Source organism: Pogona vitticeps, chromosome 10, assembly GCF_051106095.1.
Source record: "Pogona vitticeps strain Pit_001003342236 chromosome 10, PviZW2.1, whole genome shotgun sequence".
Classification (NCBI taxonomy): domain Eukaryota; kingdom Metazoa; phylum Chordata; class Lepidosauria; order Squamata; family Agamidae; genus Pogona; species Pogona vitticeps.
In genome coordinates, this window is record NC_135792.1 from 13,905,461 (window position 1) to 13,926,421 (window position 20,961).

Sequence of the window (20,961 nt, forward strand, 5' to 3'; positions counted from 1 at the left end):
GAAGTATCTCTCTCTAACACAGAGAAAAAAATAGGTCCCTTTTAAAAAGAGGTTTGTGTTTTGATTCTGCCAGAAAACAGATAAGCCATGCCTCCTAAGAGAGGGAAAAAGTTAACGATGGAGGTTCCTGAAGGACAAGGGTTACCTCACGAAGAGGAAAGTACACTTGAAGTAGCTGAGCAGGAGGATGATACTCAGGAGAATGAGGAGGATGCCTCAAAGGGAGGAGAAGGAGAAGCTACTCTAACCTCCCAAGAGATTCAAAAGTGGAAATGTGAAAGAGAATTTCAATTAAGGCAATTAGCCCTGGAACAAGAAAAAGAAAAGACGAGGGCTGAGTTAGCAGCAAAGGAAAGGGCTGAAGCCAGACAATTAGCCATGGAGCAAGAAAAGATGAGGGCAGAGGTAGAAGCCATAGAAAGAGAAATAGCAATGAGGGAAAAGCAGATGGAACACGAATTCAAAATGAAACAAATAGAGTTGAAAATCCAAAACTATAATAATAAGAAACCCCATCCTGAGGGGAATTTATCAAAACCAGTTGTATATATAAAAGAAGTAAAGAACTCAAATTATTCTAAGGTAAAATTTGAAGGGGATGACAGAAAGATAGAAGCCAGATTATACCTCAGAGAACAACCAACAGTTGGAAGCCATTTTAGAGGGAAGTCCTCAGAGCAGGGCCAGAATAAATTTAAAAACTGCGAAGGAAAGGGAGATAAATCTCCAAGTTTTGAAAGAAAAGCTTCTATATGTTTTGCTAGTGGAGAACAAGGCCACTTTACATCCCAATGCATTAAGAATAGAGATATCTGGGCAACAAAAAAACTTGAATTTGCCTAAGGAGGTAGATTGCGTAGAGCAGAAGGAGGCACCCACAAGGTCAGTCGAAGTGGGCGCCAGCGCAACCACAGTTAGTGCTAAAGCAGAGAGCCCAGAACAACGAGAACAACTCCCAATAGCTCAAATTTGCCAGGGTTATCTGATTGAAAGTAACCAAGAACATGTTAAGAGTGCTTTAGTGAATACTCACTCCCAAAAAGAAAATAAGGAAATATCTGAGGAAAAACTTGAGTCCCCTAATGAGATAATAGGAGGGAATGAAGAAATAGCTGATGGGGTAACAATAAAGAATCCAAATGGAAATACATTTTAAAAGGATCAAGAAACAGATCCAACTTTAGAACAGTGCTTTAAAATGGTGAGCAAAGATCCAGTAACCCCTGAGAACCCTGATGTGAGAATTGTAGTGGTATTAGGAGAAATGCCTGGTGGCAGCGAAAAGAAGGAAAAGGCGTGTTTACCTTTGTGGAGCCCAAAGGAAATAAAGGGGCAACCAGGGGGATCACCACAGAAGGCAATGACAAACAATCTGGCAGCAGTAGACTAAGAAGATGAGACATAGATGGAGATGTCAAGGCTGTTGAACTGGAAGAGGCACCCAGCCTTCAGACACTCATTGTGACAAGCACAGCACAATAACAAAGCTCCTGAGTGTGGTCGCTTCCAGAAGGATACGTCAAGCACCTAGATAGCAAAGACTGCATTTCTACATGGAGAGATTGCAGAAGTGCTTTTATATAGAGCAGCCATTGGGTTTCATCCATCAGAAACATCCTGTTTTTTATGCAAACTAAAGGCCTGTATGAATTGAAGCAAGCTGTTCAGTCCTGGAATGAGAAACTAAACCTGATGCTACAAGGCTTCAACTAAGGTGATGAGGATAAGTGCTTGTATATCAGAAGCAGGAATTGACATTTGACCTATATCCTTACATATGTAGATGGCACACTTCTTGCTCCTGTAGGGCAGGGGTCCCCAACCTTGGGCCTCCAGATGTTCTTGGACTTCAACTCCCAGAAATCCTGGCCAGCAGAGGTGGTGGTGAAGGCTTCTGGGAGATGTAGTCAAAGAACATCTGGAGGCCCAACACTGGGGACCACTGCTGTAGGGAACAGAAAGACAAAGAGACTATACGCCATCTTTAAAAAGAGGTGAACATCAAAGAGTTAAGGGATGCAACCAAACCATGCAAAATGGATTTTCTGAAAAACAAGGAGGAAAGTGAACCTTTACCAAACCACAGTAAATACAGAGCAGTTATAGGCAAGCTTTTGTACCTCATAACCACTATCAGATCAGACATAGCTACCACTTTAGGAACACTAAGTTAGTTTGTCAACACAGAGTGATTGGACAGCTGTAAAAAGGGTAGCTAGATATTTGAAAGGGACCATGGGCTTTAAGTGAAGACTACAAGCTACTAAACACCCAATGCCTGTAGGGCACACTGGTGCAGATCGGGGCAAGGGTAGTACAGATTATAAAGCCATTAGTGGTTTCCTGTTCGGGTAGAGTGATGGTCCTATTTCATGAGCTAGTCACAAACCGAACAAGATGTTGTAGTTCTGTCTTCCACAGAGTCTGAATTCATGGCTGCAGCTGAAGCAGGCAGAGACATTCTATTTGTTTGATTGATTTGTATAACCCAGCCCCCCCCCCCAAAAAAAATCTGCCTACCAAGGCCACTCTGGGTGGTTTAGGGAAAAAAAGAACAATAATCAACAATAATAAATTAAAAAATAAAAATACACATGTAAATGATATAAAAGACTATAAAAGAATAAACATTATAAATTAGAAACATTATGAACTTAAAAACACAACACAAAAGCATTGAATAAAATTGCATGAGCTAATAACATGAGGAATGAGCATCATCTTTTTTTTGCTGAGCTATCTACAGGACCCGATACTTATTTCCTATGGTTGAGACATCTTCCCCTTACAGAACACAATTTTTTTCAGAGACACACACTCTGAAGAATGTTATGTTACATGTTTTCAAATTTGGAATTCATATATTGCATGCATTTGGAAAAGATAAGGAATTAGATAAAGTTTGTAGAAATAGGTACTCTGACGTTGCTTAAAATCATTTTGTGTACCTGGGGAAAGTAGAATAACTAAGATGTGAATGTCTCGAGAAAGACATATTTCACCATGAGTATTACAATGATTTATTCTTTTTCACCCTCTGAAGGGAGAGGAAACATTTAAATAATGAAAGAACTTAATACCCAGATGAACTTTGATATGGTTGATAAGATTATGTGATCTTATGCTGAAAATTAATGCTTTGGGGGATAAATATCAGCTGTGACAAACCTCACAAACCTAAGCTACCGAAGAAATACCAATAAAATTCTATAATGCTCTGAGGACATTGTTCAAGTCTCATACATCTGACCTTGACAAACTTATTATATGTGTTCTCCTTCATGTGCTATGCAGAGTTATTCATAGTGGCATCCATCAAGGTGCCATCCGAATAAAACTACAGCATAAAGTGTTGCTAGTGACATAGGGCACCATACTTGTTACCAACCAGCTTTATCATGCAACGTGAGGCAGCTGCATCAGGCAACTGATTTCTGTTACAAAAGAACAGTCCCTTGTAAATGGTCTTTAACTTATTCCTGAAGAAATAGAGGTTCTTCTGCCATCTCACACGCCAAAAGAACCTAGTCTGGTTTTGTTAGTATGCCTCTGGATTGTGGGGGAGGAAGCCTTCCTTCTTGTCCTGCCTCAGGCAGCAAAATGTTTTGGGCCAGCGTTGGCCAACCAAAAGCTTTACAAAACCAAATGGAAATGAATTCATGGACCCCAAACAGCTCTTGGGCTTGGATAATATTGATCCATTCATGGAACAGGCACGAAACAGCCACTTACTGTATTCTCCTCAGAAAGCATAAAGATGAACAAACATTAACAATTTGCTGTACAATTATGATCTGTTTTGCAGAAATATTTGGAGGTGAAGTATTAATGGGTCCAGAAGGACTACCTGAGGGGCCTTAATGGCCAGTAGCTGAGCCACCAGGCACGTTGGTTGTTACAGAAATTACAGCCAATGGCTATCTGGAGAGATCTCCAAAAAGGTAACAGCCATTTTGGCACCAATGACTCATGCTCGTTCCTTCAACGCCTACCCTACCCCCAGTAACTGAGGGGAGAGACTCACTAAGGTCCCAGTTCATAAAGAAGAACATTTTAGCACAGGCACAGTCTAGAAGACAGCTGGCTTAGAAAAGTTACTTTTCTGAAGTACATCACCCAGCATCCTCCAGCCACTGAAAAGCTAAAATCATCCAGAGGAGTCTCTCTTTCCCTGGAGATTGGATTAGGAGAACGTAAGACTGCTGCTTGTAATAATGCTACTCAGCTTGCATTCAAATGTGTTTATTTGCAAATACACCCAAATATTACAGAAACACATTATGTCTGTAATATTTTGTTCCAAATTGAATCAAAGCAAGACAGATATTGCCCCTGAATCTTCCAGCTGATTAAGAAAATGTGTAAGGGTAAGATCTGCAAAACTGCTAAATCAGGAATTACAGTGTGCTCAGCAGCAACTAAAAAAAACTTATACATTACAGAATATTTTAGCCATAAATTAAAACATGCATGTGTCCTAATTGATAATCCCAGTTCAAGTAGACCAGTTGAAGCACTTGCTGAATTCCCTTGCCACTGATTTGAAAAGGTTCTTGGGACTAACATTTGAGCTTAGGCTCAAAATTAATAAGTAAAAATAATATATTACAATAGTCTTACCTCTTTCTGTAGATTCATAGATTTCAACTTCTTGCTGACAGCAGGTGGATCATTGTTCCCTAGATTTGAACTCTGCTTTCTGTGTTTTATGCTTTCTTCATTCATTTCTTGATGCTAATAAACCTCCTGATATTAGAAAATCCTGCAAATAGTCCAAAGTAAACTATGATCATGAAAAAATCCTATCTATACACAACATTCAGTATTCAGTACAGTTTTCAACAACAACAGCAACAAAAGCATTGCACATCTTTAAGCTGAATATTTCAGTGTGAGCTTTTATAAATTACAGACACAGAACACAATGCATTTATTTATTGAGATGCAGACAAACAGGCAAACATCTGCCTGAGCTAATAATTTTACATCATGGATCACATTCAAAAAGCTTGCTTTGCAGGGAGCTTTCTCCCTTCAAGCAACCCTTTCATCTGCCAGGGAATCTTTCCAGCCAAAACGTAGAAGCCCTACAGCTGGCCCAAAATGTCCAGCTGGGCAAGATCGAGATTGGGCTGGAGTGCTCCGTCTTGTGTGACATGTGATTCTGGGGAATAGCTTGCATAGGATGACCACAGCATACGTGGTCCAGAAGGCGAGAGATATGCCCACATCAGCGTGTGCGCACAGAGAGAGAGAGAGAGAGAGAGAGAGAGAGAGAGAGACCATATGTGAAACAGAGTTTCATTATTTTTTAGCTGAAACAAAAACAAAAAGCAGCAGATCACAAAGTGAAAAATAAAATGCAAGCCCAAACATAATCATGGGGAGCCTTTCTGCTCCTCCTGTCTGTCAAGGGTACATCATACAGATTCCACAACTACTGTCTATTCTATACACTCTGCAGCTTGTTTACTAATTTTTTCCAAGATGAGGAAGTTGTGCCAGATTGTGCAGTCCCTCTTCCTGAGAAGTTGTACTAAGTTGTTAGTGTAGCAACAATTTGGCGCAGTGGTGATTGAGTCTATGTGTTCATCACACCTCTTGTGTTCTACATTCATAATCTCCAGTTTCGAGGATCTGTTTCCCACAGCTTACAGACTTTTAAATGTCACTGAGTGGAATATTGAGGCTCAACACAGGTGCAACGCACACACAACCAGGTAAAAGGCACAGATGTGTTATAGCAGCACACACCACGGGCATGCATTATGCTCACAAACCTCTATGCTGCTCCACAAAATTCCTGTGAACACCCAGAGTCAGACAGAACAGTGGTTTATCAGAATGAGAAAAGATCTTGTGCTTCTTTCCTTTGCATGCCAGAGTTGGGAGTTTCCAGATTTGCTAATCCAGTTTCCCTTTACATGAAAGCAGCAGGATGTAAACTGAAGCTCATGCTGCAAGCCAGGATACCGTGCCAGGATCATACCTGGTATGTTTGTTCATCATGACTGATATCTGAAGTAACACGAAGTAATAGAGCTGGAGCAGAGGTGAACAGGAGGTCAACTGGGACCATATAGTAGATTTGTGGGTGATTTGCAGTAGAATAATTATAATCATATGCCATCATGGGCCATCATGTCAATTCTAACTTATTGTGACCCTTTCCAGTGTTTTCCAGGTTGAGAATATTGAGAAGTGGTTCACCATTATCTTCATCTGGGGGCGCCCTGAGACTCTGCAGTTTGCCTAAGGCCACACACCTCTACTCCCTGGAGGTACAGTGGGGGTTTCAAACTCCCAACCTCTGGCTCCACAGCCAGATACCTATCTTACTGAGCTATCCAGCCATAGATCACTTACATTTCTGGGTGCCAGTTATTTGATATTGATCATAACAAGAACTCCTTTTCCAGTCCTACATTATATTGTTGAAACAAAGTTTTGTGTGACCAGAAGACAATTTTTGCGAAGTAGCCAGTGGTGGAAGAACAAGGCTCACACTTAATTCTGGCATTTATACTGCTCAGAATTTTCAGTCTCAAGTGTTTTGCTTTGTTTGCACCAGGGCATCATGGGGAGTGGACCTTGAGGATCTAATGAAAAACAAAGCCTTCTCATAAACCTAAAGTCTGCACATCCCAGCCTATGAAAGACTTTGTGCATGCACTGAATGACATTTCTGCAACACAGAGCAAATACACTGGAATCCATAGCAACTATTTAGATTGTCTATATTTGTTGCATTAATATATAAAATATAATACTCCAACTGGGGTAACAAGTGGGGTACCCCAAGGCTCAGTCCTGGGTCCAGTGCTCTTCAACATTTTTATTAATGACCGGTATGAGGGAGTGCAGGGAATGCCTGTCAAATTTACAGATGACACAAAATTAGTGGAATAGCTAATACCCTGGAAGACTGAAACAAAATTCAAATTATCTGGATAGGCACTGGACTGAAAACAACAGAATGAAATTTAACAGGGATAAGAGCAAAGTACTGCACCTCGGAAATAGAAACCTATTGCACAGTTACAAGATGGAGGTTGTCTGGCTCAGCAATACTACAAGTGAGAAGGATCTTGGAATTGTTCTAGATCACAAGCTGAATATGACCCAACAGTGTGACGTGGCTACAAAAAAGGCAAATGCTATTTTAGGCTGCATTAACAGAAGGACAGTTTCCAAATCCCATGATGTGCTAGTTCCCCTCTATTCAGCACTTGTTAGGCCTCACCTTGAGTATTGTGTCCATTTCTGGACACCACACTTCAATAGGGATGTTAACAAATTGGAACAAGTTCAGAGGAGGGTGACAAGGATGATCAGGGGGCTGGAAACCAAGCCTTAGGAGGAAAGGCTGAAAGAATTGGGCATGTTTAGCTTTGAGAAGACAGAGGGATAATATGATAACACTTTTCAAATACTTGAAAGGCTGTCATACAGAGGAGAGGCAGGGTCTCTTCTCAATCCTCCCAGAGTGCAGGACACACAACAATGGGCTCAAGTTACAGGAAGCCAGATCTTGATTGCATGTCAGGAAAAACCTCCTAACTGTTAGAGCGGTACAACAGTGGAACCAAGTACCTCGAGAGGAGGTGAGTGCTCCAACACTTGGAGGCGTTCAAGAGAAATTTAGACAACCATCTGGCAAATATATTTTGATTTGTATATGTGCATAGAGCAGGGGGTTGGACTTGATGGCCTTGAGCCCCTTCTAACTTCACTGTTCTATGATATCAGGATTCTAAAGGCACATACTTACCATGAATGCTATCAATATTGTCCATTACCCAGCCAATATGAAACACTTTCAAGTTACACTGATTTAGTTGAGGAATTTAGCAGATCACCTCAAAAATAATTAAGACAGCCCTACAAAGTGGACTGTGGGGACTTAGTTTTTTTAAAAAAAGACTTAGTTTTTTAAGAAAGAAGTTGTTTAAGGCCATCTGACAAGTTTGTGGCATGGTGAGGTTTTAACTCAGAGTGGTATAGATTTACCAGATGAGCGGGATATAAATCAAATAAATAAATAAATAAATAAATAAACTCCTAACCTGGAAAGAAAGGTGAGTTGAAGATAAGGTGTGTTCTTATCTTAGTGACAATTCAGAAAGAAGATACCAGTATTATGGCTATAAAATCTTGCAAAATGATGGTTAGAGCATTTTGGAGGTCAGTTTAAAGTGCAGGTTTTGATACTTGAAGCTCTGTAGTGTCCAGAACCAAGTCCTTCAGAGGCCTGTCTTCACCTACTCTAGCTTGTTTGAGTCCGACTCACAGGCTCGCTGCAAAGGGAACAAGGTAAGGCTATACGCCCGGGAAAGGAAGGCCTTTCTAGCTGTGGCTTTCTCTTTGTGAAATACTTGGCTCTTGGAAGCAGGCAGCCTTTATCTCTACAGGCTTTAAAAAGAGCCATTTAAAACCCTTTTATTTCCACTGCATTTTCATAAACATGTTTCCCTGGCCTGAGAATGGCTTAGGCTGTAAGCATTTACAGTGGACCCTCGACTTACAGACGGCTCGACTTACAGACTTTTCGAGTTACAAACTTCTCTGGCTGCAAAATTTAGATTCGACTTGCAGCCAGAGAATCGACTTACAGACCAGAAAAAAACCAAAATGGAATAAAAATAGAATAAAAACCACTGGTTATGGGATTAATCGGTTTTCAGTGCATTGTAGGTCAATGGAGATTCGACTTACAGACTTTTCGACTTGCAGCCACCATTCCAATACGGATTAATTCCTTAAGTAGAGGGTCCACTGTATTAGGTGTTAGTATTTTTCTGGTCTGGATAGCTTTATTTTCTGTAATGGTTACTGCCATTTTGATTACTTAAAGCCACATTGGGGTGACTGATTAATTCTTGCACATTATGGACAGGAGCCAGATTTAGCTGTGCTTGGTGTCAAGCTGGGCTGTCAAGTCGGGACCAACTTATGGTGACTCTAATAGAGCTTTCAAGGTAAGTGAGATATTTAAAGAGTGGTTTTACCAGTTCTACTCTCCCAGTCAGTTTCGAAGGCTGAGCAAAGATTTGAAACCTGTTCTCCAGAGTCCTAGTCCACCACCCTACCCACTACACTGTACTGGGAATGCTTAGAGTAGACAGCTTGAAATTAATGGGTCTTATGTTTGCAATGTCAAAAGGTCTCTGTGTAGATACATAATGTATTTCAGAGGCAGGAATCAAAACAGCTCAAATAATCATGAATAAAAACTTACAGAAGATTAATTAAAATATGGAAAATTAGAAAAAATTGTAAACAATCAATAGGAGAAAGAAACAATACACAGATAAAATGAAATCTGGATGCAACCCAGTGAGTAATCCGATCCAGTGTTTGTTTACTCAGACATATATCTCACTGTATTTATTTTGTCTTGCTCTCAAGTGAATGTGCACTTGAGAGCACTTTGGGCACCACATAAAAAACTTGAACAATAAAAATTTGATACCAGGCAGTGATATTCCCGTTTTTACTCTTTAGAGAGACTTCCATGGAATGCAAACTCAAGTTAGTTATTCAAAAAGATCCTTCTGTCTTTCCAGCAGGACAGAAAGAATAACACTTACCGTATTGGCTGTGACTCTTATGTATCACCTAAATACCTTCTCTGATGTCTTTCTCCACTTTTTCTTGGGTGTTTCTCTCTCTTTCTCTCTCTTTCTCTTGTCATTCAGTAGAGAATGTCTATGACAGGAAATCAGGATGCTGGGAATCTGCAGCCGTTTAAGTACAGAGGTTGAGGGAAAAGGGGTAATGATTAAACTTGAATACTTCCAAGAAGCACTAAGAACCCAATTAATTTATCTATGTGGCTGTTTAAAGTCTTTGAATGTTTCCCCTTGTACTCTCCTTGCTTTTTTTAAATTATTCCTTGCAGTTTGTCTGAACATTGAAGCAGAATCTGAGGCGCCAGAAAATTGCAGTTGGTATGATTTTATAAAACATCAAGGCTTTCTGGCTCATTAAAAAAAACCTACCTGTCACTGGAATCAAGAACTTTTATTTTGTATTTATTTTAAAATATTTTTACCCCAGTTTTTCCGTGAAAAGGACCCAAGGTGACTTACATCCTTGAAAGACAATATTTAAAGCAAGGATCAGTGAGTATAAAGAGGCAGCCTACATCATTAAAAGACAACATAAAAGCCAAAACAGTAAATACGCAAATACTAAAAAGGAACAAACAAATACCACTCTGAGAGAGGGTAAACAAAATTAGAATTAAAGACCCAGTCAGAGCAATAATGCACAGCAATCCATCTAAAAGTAGATAGAAGTAGCCGGTGGCTGCAACTTTAGCTGAAACTTCACTTTTAGAGGCTTGGCAGCAGTCCTGGAGGGCCAAAACAGGGGTCTCTTTTATTTCACACACTTGTGGCCTCATGATTCTCAGTTCATGCATCGTCGTTGTCGTTTAGTCGTTTAGTCGTGTCCGACTCTTCGTCACCCCATGGACCAGAGCACGCCAGGCCCTCCTATCTTCTACTGCCTCCCGGAGTTGTGTCAAATTCATGTTGGTCGCTTCGGTGACAGTCCAATCATCTCATCCTCTGTCGTCCCCTTCTCTTGCCTTCACTCTTTCCCAACATCAAGGTCTTTTCCAGGGAGTCTTCTCTTCTCATGAGATAGCCAAAGAATTAGAGCCTCAGCTTCAGGATCTGTCCTTCCAGGGAGCACTCAGGGTTGATTTCCTGTATCATGTATCAGCTGAAGATAATAGTCCATGTTCCTGATACAGTGGCTTCTCTTGCCCACAAAAACATCCACCATAATAAATCTGTTAAGCCTTAAAGGTGCCCAGAGATAATTTTGTTTTTACACATACAGAACAAGGAAGAGTTTTGCGACTAAGAGTGACAAAGAGAATGAGCTTTCTTGGAAAAAGTCAATTTCATCAGATACATTAAGTTTTATCATAAGATGACAAAAGTGTGGGAGATGTGAGTTGTATAGTAGAATTGTAAACAATTATTTTAGAGAAATATGAAATGCAAAAAAGACAGCCTGTGTCTGTGCAGAATATACTAATTTAGGCAATTAAGAATATATAATATAATATGCCAGTTGTGTTTTAGCCCTTCAGGGTCTGGGAGAGTGGACTTTGATCCATAAAAACTCACTCTGAAATGAAATTGTTAGTCTTTAAAGCTACAGTACTGTAGGCGGGCGAGCATTTTTGCTATGTTCCGTCCTCTTTTGCCAACGTGCTGAAGCAAACTAACAGGGCTACTATTTTGAATTTTTTAATTTAAATACCTCTTTCTGCTCAGTTGTTCCAGTTACCAGTGATTTTGCTGGTAACACCAGCTTTCCGGCTTTGCCAAACTAATTAACACCTGTCATAATCCTTGCTGTAGCAGACCAGACCTGCTAATCCTGAAATGTTTGCTTTTTAAAGCTTAGTCTAAAACAATACGTCTGAGGTGCCCTGCATCGGAAGCAAATAAACAGAGTTTTTGTGTCTTATCTTCCAGGGCTTACATAAGGGCAAGCTGAAACCAAGCAAAAGTGGACCCTAGATACTAACTAGGTTGCCACAATAGACAAGATGACTATTTTGTTTCATTTTATTTTAAAATTTAAGCATTTAACACCCTGCTTTGTGAAATTCAAGGGCTCCCCCCAAAGGGTTGACAAAGATCTACAGTGGCTCCCATGTATGCACAGTGCCAGCCATGGGCACATGACCAAATTAAGACAGTTTCTTTTCTCCGCTGAAGCTGTCGTGTCAGCCAGCCAGTGATAGAAAAGAGCAGAGGAGGAGGAAGCAGAGGCAACAGCCGGAAAGAGAGAGGACAAATACACAGAGTGTGCTTGGGTATTGTTGAGAAAGAGAATCAAAGGACCAAGCCAAACACCATGAGCTACAAGACGGTGTGTGTGTGTGTGTGTGTTTTGGTGAAGAAGGGACAGAGCTCAGAATAATTACATTTAAAAAGAAATTTCCTGCTCATTAATTCTGGGCAGCCCGCTTGCCCTTATTATTATTATTGCGCCATTTGTAATTCATTGTCTTGCAGGGTATTATTAACTTGTTGGGTTGCCCAGACCAACAGGCCAGAAAGTTACCAGTAAATGCTTTTCGGTACCTTGTAGTTTTATTTAAAAAAAGAAAAATAACAAAATCAAATATTTTCCTTGCTGCTTAGGATTAAGAAGAAAATGGCATAAAAGTTGACAGAATCCTGTCAAAATGCCTCTAAAATGGTTTACAATACCCTTTAAAAGTAACTCTTTAATTAGAATGTAATTTAGGTGTTATTCATTACAACATAAGAGTAACTTTGTAACTATTAGTTATATCTATTAAAATTTGTCATGGTGGTTAAGGTTATCAGTAGCTCCTAGTAACAATGGCTAATTATTACTCCAGGCATAACTAGTTATGCATAACTGCATTACCACTAAATAGTTACTTCTAAGATATCAGAGAGAAGAGAGGTAAATAAAGAAGTCAGATGAAAACAGAATACAAATGTATTTTCAGGAATAGTTAGGATAAGAAAAAAAGTCAAATGTTCCCTATCTCCCTGTGTCTGAGTAGTAGAAATGAGCTGGAATACCCCTTGCCTAGACCTTTGAGAGTCTGGGTGATATTGGATTTGTGCAGTTTAAAGACAGGAATGGGGACTTCTTTTACATTCTAGATGTTTCTTACATGCTGTTCTGCACATGCATAGATTCATTTTCAATCACACTGCATGGAAACCTTCAGGAATGCTGTCCTTCTGCAAGCAGATGAAGACCTTTAATATTTGGATGGTTACTGTTTTTAGCTTTTAAATAATTGTATTTTTGTTTAAATGATCAAAGCTGCTTTTGGTCCTTTTTAAAGAGAAAGACGAGATAAAAATATTTTAAATAAATAACGAAATAATGCTAAGCTAAAGCCTCCACAGCATGATTGGGTTCGGAGGGAATGTGAAAAGAGTCATAGCCACCAGAGATGTGTCTCGTCGTAGTACCCTGCTCACAGAGTGGCCGACCCAATGCTTGTGGGAAAGCTCACAACAGGGCGTGAGGGTAACAGAAATCAATCATTGTGTTCCTCAGAAACCAGTCTCCAGAGGCAACCGCCCCTAGTATTAGCAGTAACCTGTAATCATTGTGACTTAGAGCAATTGATCGCCTTAGTCCTGAGAAATTTGATTAGAAGGAGATGGCACTGTGAACATGTTCAGGAATAGGAATCCACTTACAACTACAGTACTTTGAAGAACATTATCAGGAGGGCTTGAAATTGAATTTGAAGGGGGAGGGAGATTCAAGCATGGAGGTGACGACAGATGAAGCCAAATGTACAATAAGAGGAAACAGTTCTAATGGGGTTCAATGAATATTAGTAATCATATTCATAAAAATGCACAAACAAAAACAGGTCACAATTTACACAATCTCCGGTGTCTATACACAAATGACAGGAGTTTGGGAAACAAACAAGAAGAACTGGAAATATTAGTTCAGGAGGGTAAATATGACTTGATAGGAATAACGTAGTGGGATGAGTCCCATGACTGGAATACAGCAATTGAAGGATATAATTTGTTCGAAAAGAGGAGAAAGAATAGAAAGGGAGGTGGAGTTGCAGTATATGTGAAAAGGACACATTTCTTCTCAGGAATATAGGAGGAGGAGACTACCTGTCCCATTGAGAGCATCTGGATCAATCTAGTTGAGGCAAAACAACAAAAGGAGCATAGTAGTTGGAGTTTGCTGCTGCCCGCCTGATCAATGAGAGGAGGTGGATGAAATCTTTGAAAAACAAATTGCAAGCACTTCAAAGTGACACGATGTAGTACTGCTGGGAGATTTCAATTATCCTGATATCAGCTGGGAGGCAAATTCTGCCAAGTATGTCTCTTCCAAGAAATTCCTGGCTTGTGTGGCAGATAATTTTCTCCTACTAAAAGTGGAGAAACTAGAGGGCTAGCTATCCTTGACTTGATTCTAACCGAAAGAGATTACTTGGTGGAGGAAGTGGCAATAAGGGTAGTTCTAGGCAAGAGTGACTATATTCTACTAGAATTCTTGATTTCAAAGGAAGCTAAATCAGAGTGTAGCCACACATATATGGTGGGTTTTTAAAAAGCCATTTTTAACAAACCCAGGACAATGACAAGTAAGTTCCCACAGCAGGAGATCCTAAGAAGAAATGGAGTCAAATAAGGGTGGGAGTTTATTTAGAAAGGAAGTTCTAAAGGCCCAACTAAAAACAATTCCAACATGAAAAAGAGGTGGGGGCAGCAAAACAAAGGCCAGTGTGGATTCACAAAAACATCAGACAGGAAAACTAAAAAGGACACGTATAGGAAGTGGAAAGGAGGCCAGATGACAAAGGAAGAGTACAAACAAGTAGCAAGGAAATGCAGGGATGGCATTTGGGAGGCAGAAGCTGAGAAAGAGGTGAGGTTAGCTAGAAATGCTAAAAGCAACAAAAAAGCATTCTCCAGGTATGTACGCTGCAAAAGACAAAGGAAATAAACAGTGGCTCCTCTACTCAATGGATATGGAAAAAAGATAGCCAAAGACAAAGAAAAGGCAGAAGTGCTCAATTCCTGTTTTAGCTCAGTCTTTTGCCAAAGGACAGACTATGACCCTGCAGACAAATGTGAAGTGCAAGGGCTGAGGGGACAGGGCTGCAGCTGGAGAATGATAAAAAAGATAGTAAAGGAATATCTTGCTATCTTGAACGCGTTCAAATCTCCAGGGCCGGATGAGAGATGGGGATGAATCACCAAAACGATGCTTCGTCTTGGTTCGTGGGTCGTCAGCCTTGACAAATGATGAACTGAACCACAAATTGACCCCTGGTGGTCCAACGAACCATGCATCAGTTCATCAGGTCTTTGTTTTTAGGCAGCACATGGGGCTACCTAAAAAAAAACTGCACACAAACCTGAGCCCCCCCCGCCCCAACAGCCTGCCCTCCCGCCACACTGTCGCATCCCTTGCCCAGCTGCTTTCTCTTGCTCTGAAACAGAAGCTAGACTGCTGGAACTGCACTTTCAGTTCTGGCAGCCTGGCTTTTACTAGGAGCAGTGGGGAGAGCGTCCCTTCATGCAAGCCTGATCGCAGCAATCCCCCACCCTGCTGTCTTTGAAAAGATGGAGGGGCATTGCTTGGTTCAGGCATCCTCTTTCGATGCCCCTGCGGCATAGATTGGTGATGCTTGAGACTGAAGTGATCCCCCCTCCCCGCTGTTTGCAAAGACAGCAGGGGAATTCCTTTGGTCAGGCTTCCTCTGTCTATGCCCCAGGGGCATACAAAGACAGGGAAAGGCTGAGCAAAGTGATCCCCCCCCCCCCCGTCTTTGTAAACAAGAGGATGGGATTCCCTTCAAGCAGGCTTTAGCAAGCCAACCAAAGGGAGAACCCCTCTCTGCCTATGCCCCACCAAGGAACAGCTGATCCACGGGGGGGGGCATAAGGAGACAGGGATAGATGAAGGGACAAATATAAAAAGGTTATATTCACTGCTTTGTATTCGTCAAGGTATCTGGACCTCAAGAATATAAAGTATTGAATATCTGAGAAATCAGCGAACTTTTTGGTGATTTTGTTGATCATTTTTTGTGTGTTATTTGTTTTATTATTGTTTTAAACATGCACGCTATCTTTTAAATATTTTCTTTTACTGATGTAAGCCACCTTGGGTCCTTTTTAAGGAGAAAGGTAGGGTAAAAACATTTCAAATAAACAAATAATGAAATGTCTGGGGCAGCTTTTGGAAAAGTTATTGTAAAAACAATCTTTTTTCAAATGCAAGGGGTCCAGCACAGTGTGTGTAATTCTTTTCTGAAGAAACTAATGCAGATCCACTTGAGTATTTTCCTTACAGCTCTTTAAAATAAATAAACCTGTGGTGTTCTCCCTTTTATGTTAAGTAGTCATGCATATTCATGTTGCAGGCTAATGTTGCTAAGAGGCAGAGCCAAGATATATGTAATAAAGAGAAGGAGTCAGAGAGAGTCAGTCAGTCAGAGTCAGTCACTCAGAGAGATCAGGGCGAGAGAGAGTGGAGAGGAGCGGGAGAGAGAGAGTGGTATTTGGGAGATCTGAGGTGTGATTAGAGTGAAGAGTAAATAAGAACTGCATAACAAACAGAAGGTTGAGACTGATGATTAATAAACCTGTAGAAGTTACCTATGATTAATAATCCAACATCTGTAATCAATAAACAAGTTTTATTTAAATGACAGTAAAGTTTGGACCTACATCTTCATCCTTCCATAAGTAATGTTGATTTAGTGATCAACTGGTGGCAGTGGGTAAACAGGAGTATTGGTTTGCCTTTGTGTGCTCTGTGTTTGTGGAGTCAGGCAGGGGCCACGAGGGGCGAACGTCACAATACCATATGCTAATTTGGGTGTTGAAATGCACTGGACAACACCCAGTTTATGTTGCCTGGATTTTCTGAGGCTGGAGTGGTGTGGTTCTGCCTGGTGCTTATGTTTCACATTAGATCAGTCCGTTTGTTAATAACAGAGGAGAGGTGATGGCAGTCAATGTCAACAATACTGAGTAAGATGGGCAGGCCAGTTTGAGTCTGTATGAGGCAGCTGGCTCCCTCTCTTCCTTCCTAAAGATAACAGGTGCAGGCTGGGATCCAGAAAGGAACCCAAAAGCAACAAGCTACACATCATCAAGCAATGGTAGTGGATGCCCTCTAGAGCAGTGGTCCCCAACCTTGGGCCTCCAGATGTTTTTAAACTACAATTCCCAGAAGCCTTCACCACCATCCTTGCTGGCCAGGACTTCTGGGAGTTGAAGTCCAAGAACATCTGGAGGCCCAAGGTTAGGGACCACTGCTCTAGAGCATGTCGAGTGGAGGGAAGGATCAACCAAAGGTTGATCCAACCGCATTCCATTTATTACCCCAACTTTTCCTCTGCACAATCTTACGTACAAGCTATAGGCCTGCTGCTACTTGTGTGTGTGTGTGTGTGTTTCACTTGTTCAGTTCATAGAATCATAGAATAGTGAAGTTGGAAGAGGCCTGTAAGGCCATCAATTCTAACTCCCTGCTCCATGCAGGAATACAAATCAGAGAATATCTGCCAGGTGGGTATATAAGTTTCTCTTGAATGGCTCCAGTGGTAGAGCACCCACCACCTCTCAAGGTAATTGGTTCCACTGTCTTATTGCTCTAATAGTTAGGATGTTTTTCCTGACATCCAGTCGAAATCTGGCTTCCTGTAATTTGAGCCCATTGTTACATGTGCTGCATTCTGGGATGATCCTGCCCCATCCCCTGTATGACAACATTTCAAGTATTTGAGAACTGCTATCCTTTCCCCCTTCTGTCTTCTTTTCTCAAGGTTATACATACTCAGTTCTTACAGTCTTTCCTCATAGGGGTCCCTGCAGATCAACATATGTTTGAGAATCCTTCTCTTCTAGGCTGTGTTCTGTATGAGACAAATCTTGCAGACTTGTGCTTTGCATACTTTCCCCTGTTCCTGTCTTTTAAATGTTTTAATGTACTGAGTCCTCAATTCACCTCTGATCAGAAGAAGATTTCTCCTCCACCCTGACAGCTGTAGGTAGTGCGACAGATAAACTGCTTCCTACAGGTTAGGCAAAGCTCCTGCAACCTGCTTTCCTCCCAGATGTGAAGTACTACAACTTGACAACTGCCACCACTTGAACACATAGCTGTGAGATGGCTGAAGTTGGAGTCCAGAATATCTAGAGAGTTTGGGATGGACTCATGTAAAAATTCATCTTACCATCTTCAACAGATGAAGAGGTTTTTCTGGTGGTCCAGAAAACCTGTGTATCCTGATCAAATTGTAGTAGAACAGATGGAAATTATGCAGCTATTGCGCTGCAAATAATGTAATGGGACAAAGCACACGTGGGCTGTAGGGTGAAGGGATTTGGATTATCCTTTTGTATTCTATAAGGACTGATTTAGATCAATGTATTTGAATAGAAATTGATTTATTTGAAATGTGGCACTGGAGGAGAGCTTTGAAGATACCCCAGATTGCCAGAAAGACAAATAAGTGGGTCCTAAATCAAATCAAGCCTGAACTGTCTCTGGAGGCAAAAAAGTTGAAACTAAATATGTCCTACTTTGAGGGCATAATAAGAAGGCAGGATTATCTGGAAAAGATAATAATGCTAGGAAAAGTGGAAGAAAATAGGAGAAGGGGAAGGCCAAATATCAGATGGGCTGACTGCCTAAAGCAGTGGTTGAAGAACAGGGGTAAATTACCCCAAACTGGGTAAAAGTGAAAATCCTGGGGGTAATGAGCAAAGTGCTCCCCCCTCCCAACCCACCCCCACCATCGGCAGCCAAACCTCAAATTGTAAGCCTCCTCTCTGTGTAACTTCCTTGGTTGCAGCAGGGCACTTGTAAATCCTCCGTTCTTTCAGAGATTGGAGATAAGCCTGCTTGATTGGTTACAGCCACAGGCAATCAATCAATGGGGAGGGGCTTCTGAATGACTGCTGCCTCCGGAAATGACTGCAAGCAAGTAGTAGGAGGGAAAGGATCAAGTTAACGAGGGAAGGAGGGAAGGAAGATGTGAGAGACCAAGGGCTTCATCCACCTTAATGTATGTAGAAAATATAAGGAGAAAAGGGAGGAAGGGTGGGTCGATGGATGTGTATGTGTGTGTGTGTGTGTGAGAGAGAGAGAGAGTGAGTGAGTGAGAGTGACTCAAAACTATGAAAAAGAATAGGCAAGCAAAAGAGAAAGCTTGAATTAAGGCGTGGGGGGAAAGGGTGGCTTTTTAAGGTGCTGTCTAGATTTATCATTGCTTTCCTTCCAAGAAGCAGGTGTCTTTGAATTTCATGGCTGCTGTCACCCTCTGCAGTGATTATGGAGCCCAAGAAAGTAAAATCTGTCACTGCCTTCATATCTGCCCCTTTTATTTGCCAGGAGGTGATGGGACCAGTGACATGATCTTAGTTGTTTTGATGTTGAGCTTCAGACCATTTTTTGCACTCTCCTCTTTCACCCTCATTAAGAGATTCTTTAAGTCCTCCTCACTTTCTGCCATGCTTTTGCATAGTCAATGAAGCAGAAGTAGATGTTTTTCTGGAACTCTCTGGCTTTCTCCAGAATCCAGCACATGTTAGCAAATTGGTCTCTAGTTCTTCTGCCCCTTCAACATCCAGCTTGTACTTGTGCGAGTTCTTGGTCCACATACTGCTGAAGCCTACCTTGGAGGATTTTGAGCATAACCTTGCTAGCGTGTGAAATGAGTGCAATTGTACAGTAGCTGGAGCATTCTTTGGCACTTCCCTTCTTTGGGACTGGGATGTAGACTGAACTTTTCCAATCCTTTGGCCACTGCTGAGTTTTCCATCGATGATTATAAAAAAAGCAAACTGGTCCTTTGATATTGAGCTGTGGCACCAGGGTGGGTGACGTGACCTTTAGCCTGGTTTGTTCCTTTTTTTCACACCACACATAGAATGATTAAAGTGGTAGGGAAAGCCGCCCCAATTCTGCGTTGGCTGTCTCTAGCAAGCATGTCATTGCTAGCACCACTCTGGCAGCCACTGATGATGATTAAATCCTCTGCGAGCTAGCAAAAATTTAATGCAACTTGCTAGGCATGTTGGACACCTTACTACTCCCCATACCACACCATGGCTGGAGTGCAATGTGTTCCAGCAAAAATAGTGCACATCTTGATCAAATTTGGTGCATCCTTCTAGTTCGGTACACAGCCTGTGTAGATTCAATAACATTTTAAATTCAAATAATGTATGATTTCCTTCCTTTCAAATCAAGAGGGTAATGTCGGCGTATATAAATTTTTTGGGGGGTAAAAGGTAAAAAAGTTCCCTGACCCTTGCCCTAAAGGAACTACAGGCTTGAGTTTACAAGAGTTGTGCAGGGATGTTGAGGAGAGGACATTTTGGAGAGCACTTTCATAGGGTCACCGTAAGTCAGAAGCAACTTGACAGGACATAGCAACAACCAAAGTTTGAATGGATAGAGCAACCTATTCTTGTTCAGGCAATTTCATAATGGTTTTAATTTAATTTAAACCAGTGAGTTGAATCAATCGCTTCCTTTAATGATTTAAATCACCTTGGTGTCAATCCAAGCTGTTCTGACGTAACACTGGTTCACTTATATAGTTGTTCTGAGGACTGTAGAGTTGACGTATGTGAACACTTGAAGTGCTCTGTCCCTATGTCAGAGATGAGCAACTGTGGTTATCCTCCACGTATCCCATTGTCCCTAGTTAGCATGGCCAATGACATGGAGGAGGTACAGGCCAACAACATCTGGAAGACCATAGCTCCCATCCCAGATCTATGTAGATAGATATCCAGTATTGCTGTAATGTCTAATCTTCATGGATACAGATATAGATCTGAATAAGATAATGCAGAAACCTGTTCAGATTTTGCTGTGATGATTGATTTCCAGCTTTTCAAAGGTGAACTACAGTGTATTTTTGAACACATATTCTTTTTTTTTTTTTGATACTTTCCTGACATTCCTTATTTACTCTTCTGTGCTTTGACCTCCTCCTGGGGATCTTGACTGTAATAAAAAGGAAGTCCAAAGGTGCAATGTGCACAATATTTCCTTATGACTGCATGCAGTCAATTGCATTAGTCAACAACAGAGTGACTGGAATCTATTAATAAGCTGCAGCTATAGTAAGCTCATTGAATCAATGGAACTTGCAGAGGAATTGTCTCACAAAATCCCCGCTGATTCAATGACCCTACTTTTGTTGCAACCTACTACTGGATTTCAGCCAGTAAATGGTTATATAACATCACTTAGGAACATGCACAGATTGTTATTATTATATACCAAACAGCTCAGTTACCAAGGCAGTGCCAATTCTGTTTCACAATAATTGAATCTCGTTATTATCTTTACAAATCACTCACACTAAAGTCCACCATGAATAAACTGAGTCATCACAATACGTCAGCAAAATAATTTTAAAAACCA

General features: G+C 41.0%; 1 protein-coding gene across 1 annotated transcript in view; it reads right to left on the reverse strand.

Annotated features, from left to right (window-relative positions):
- Positions 1-9,737, reverse strand: part of SLC7A9 (solute carrier family 7 member 9) — a 41,631-nt gene extending 31,894 nt beyond the window's left edge. Inside the window, exons 1-2 of the mRNA XM_020815963.3 lie at positions 9,591-9,737; positions 4,621-4,762 (exon numbers count right to left, since the gene is read on the reverse strand). Of these exons, the coding sequence (XP_020671622.3) occupies positions 4,621-4,725 (105 nt within the window). The 5' untranslated portion in view covers positions 4,726-4,762; positions 9,591-9,737. The remainder of the gene's footprint in view (positions 1-4,620; positions 4,763-9,590) is intronic.
- Positions 9,738-20,961: the final 11,224 nt, after the last annotated feature.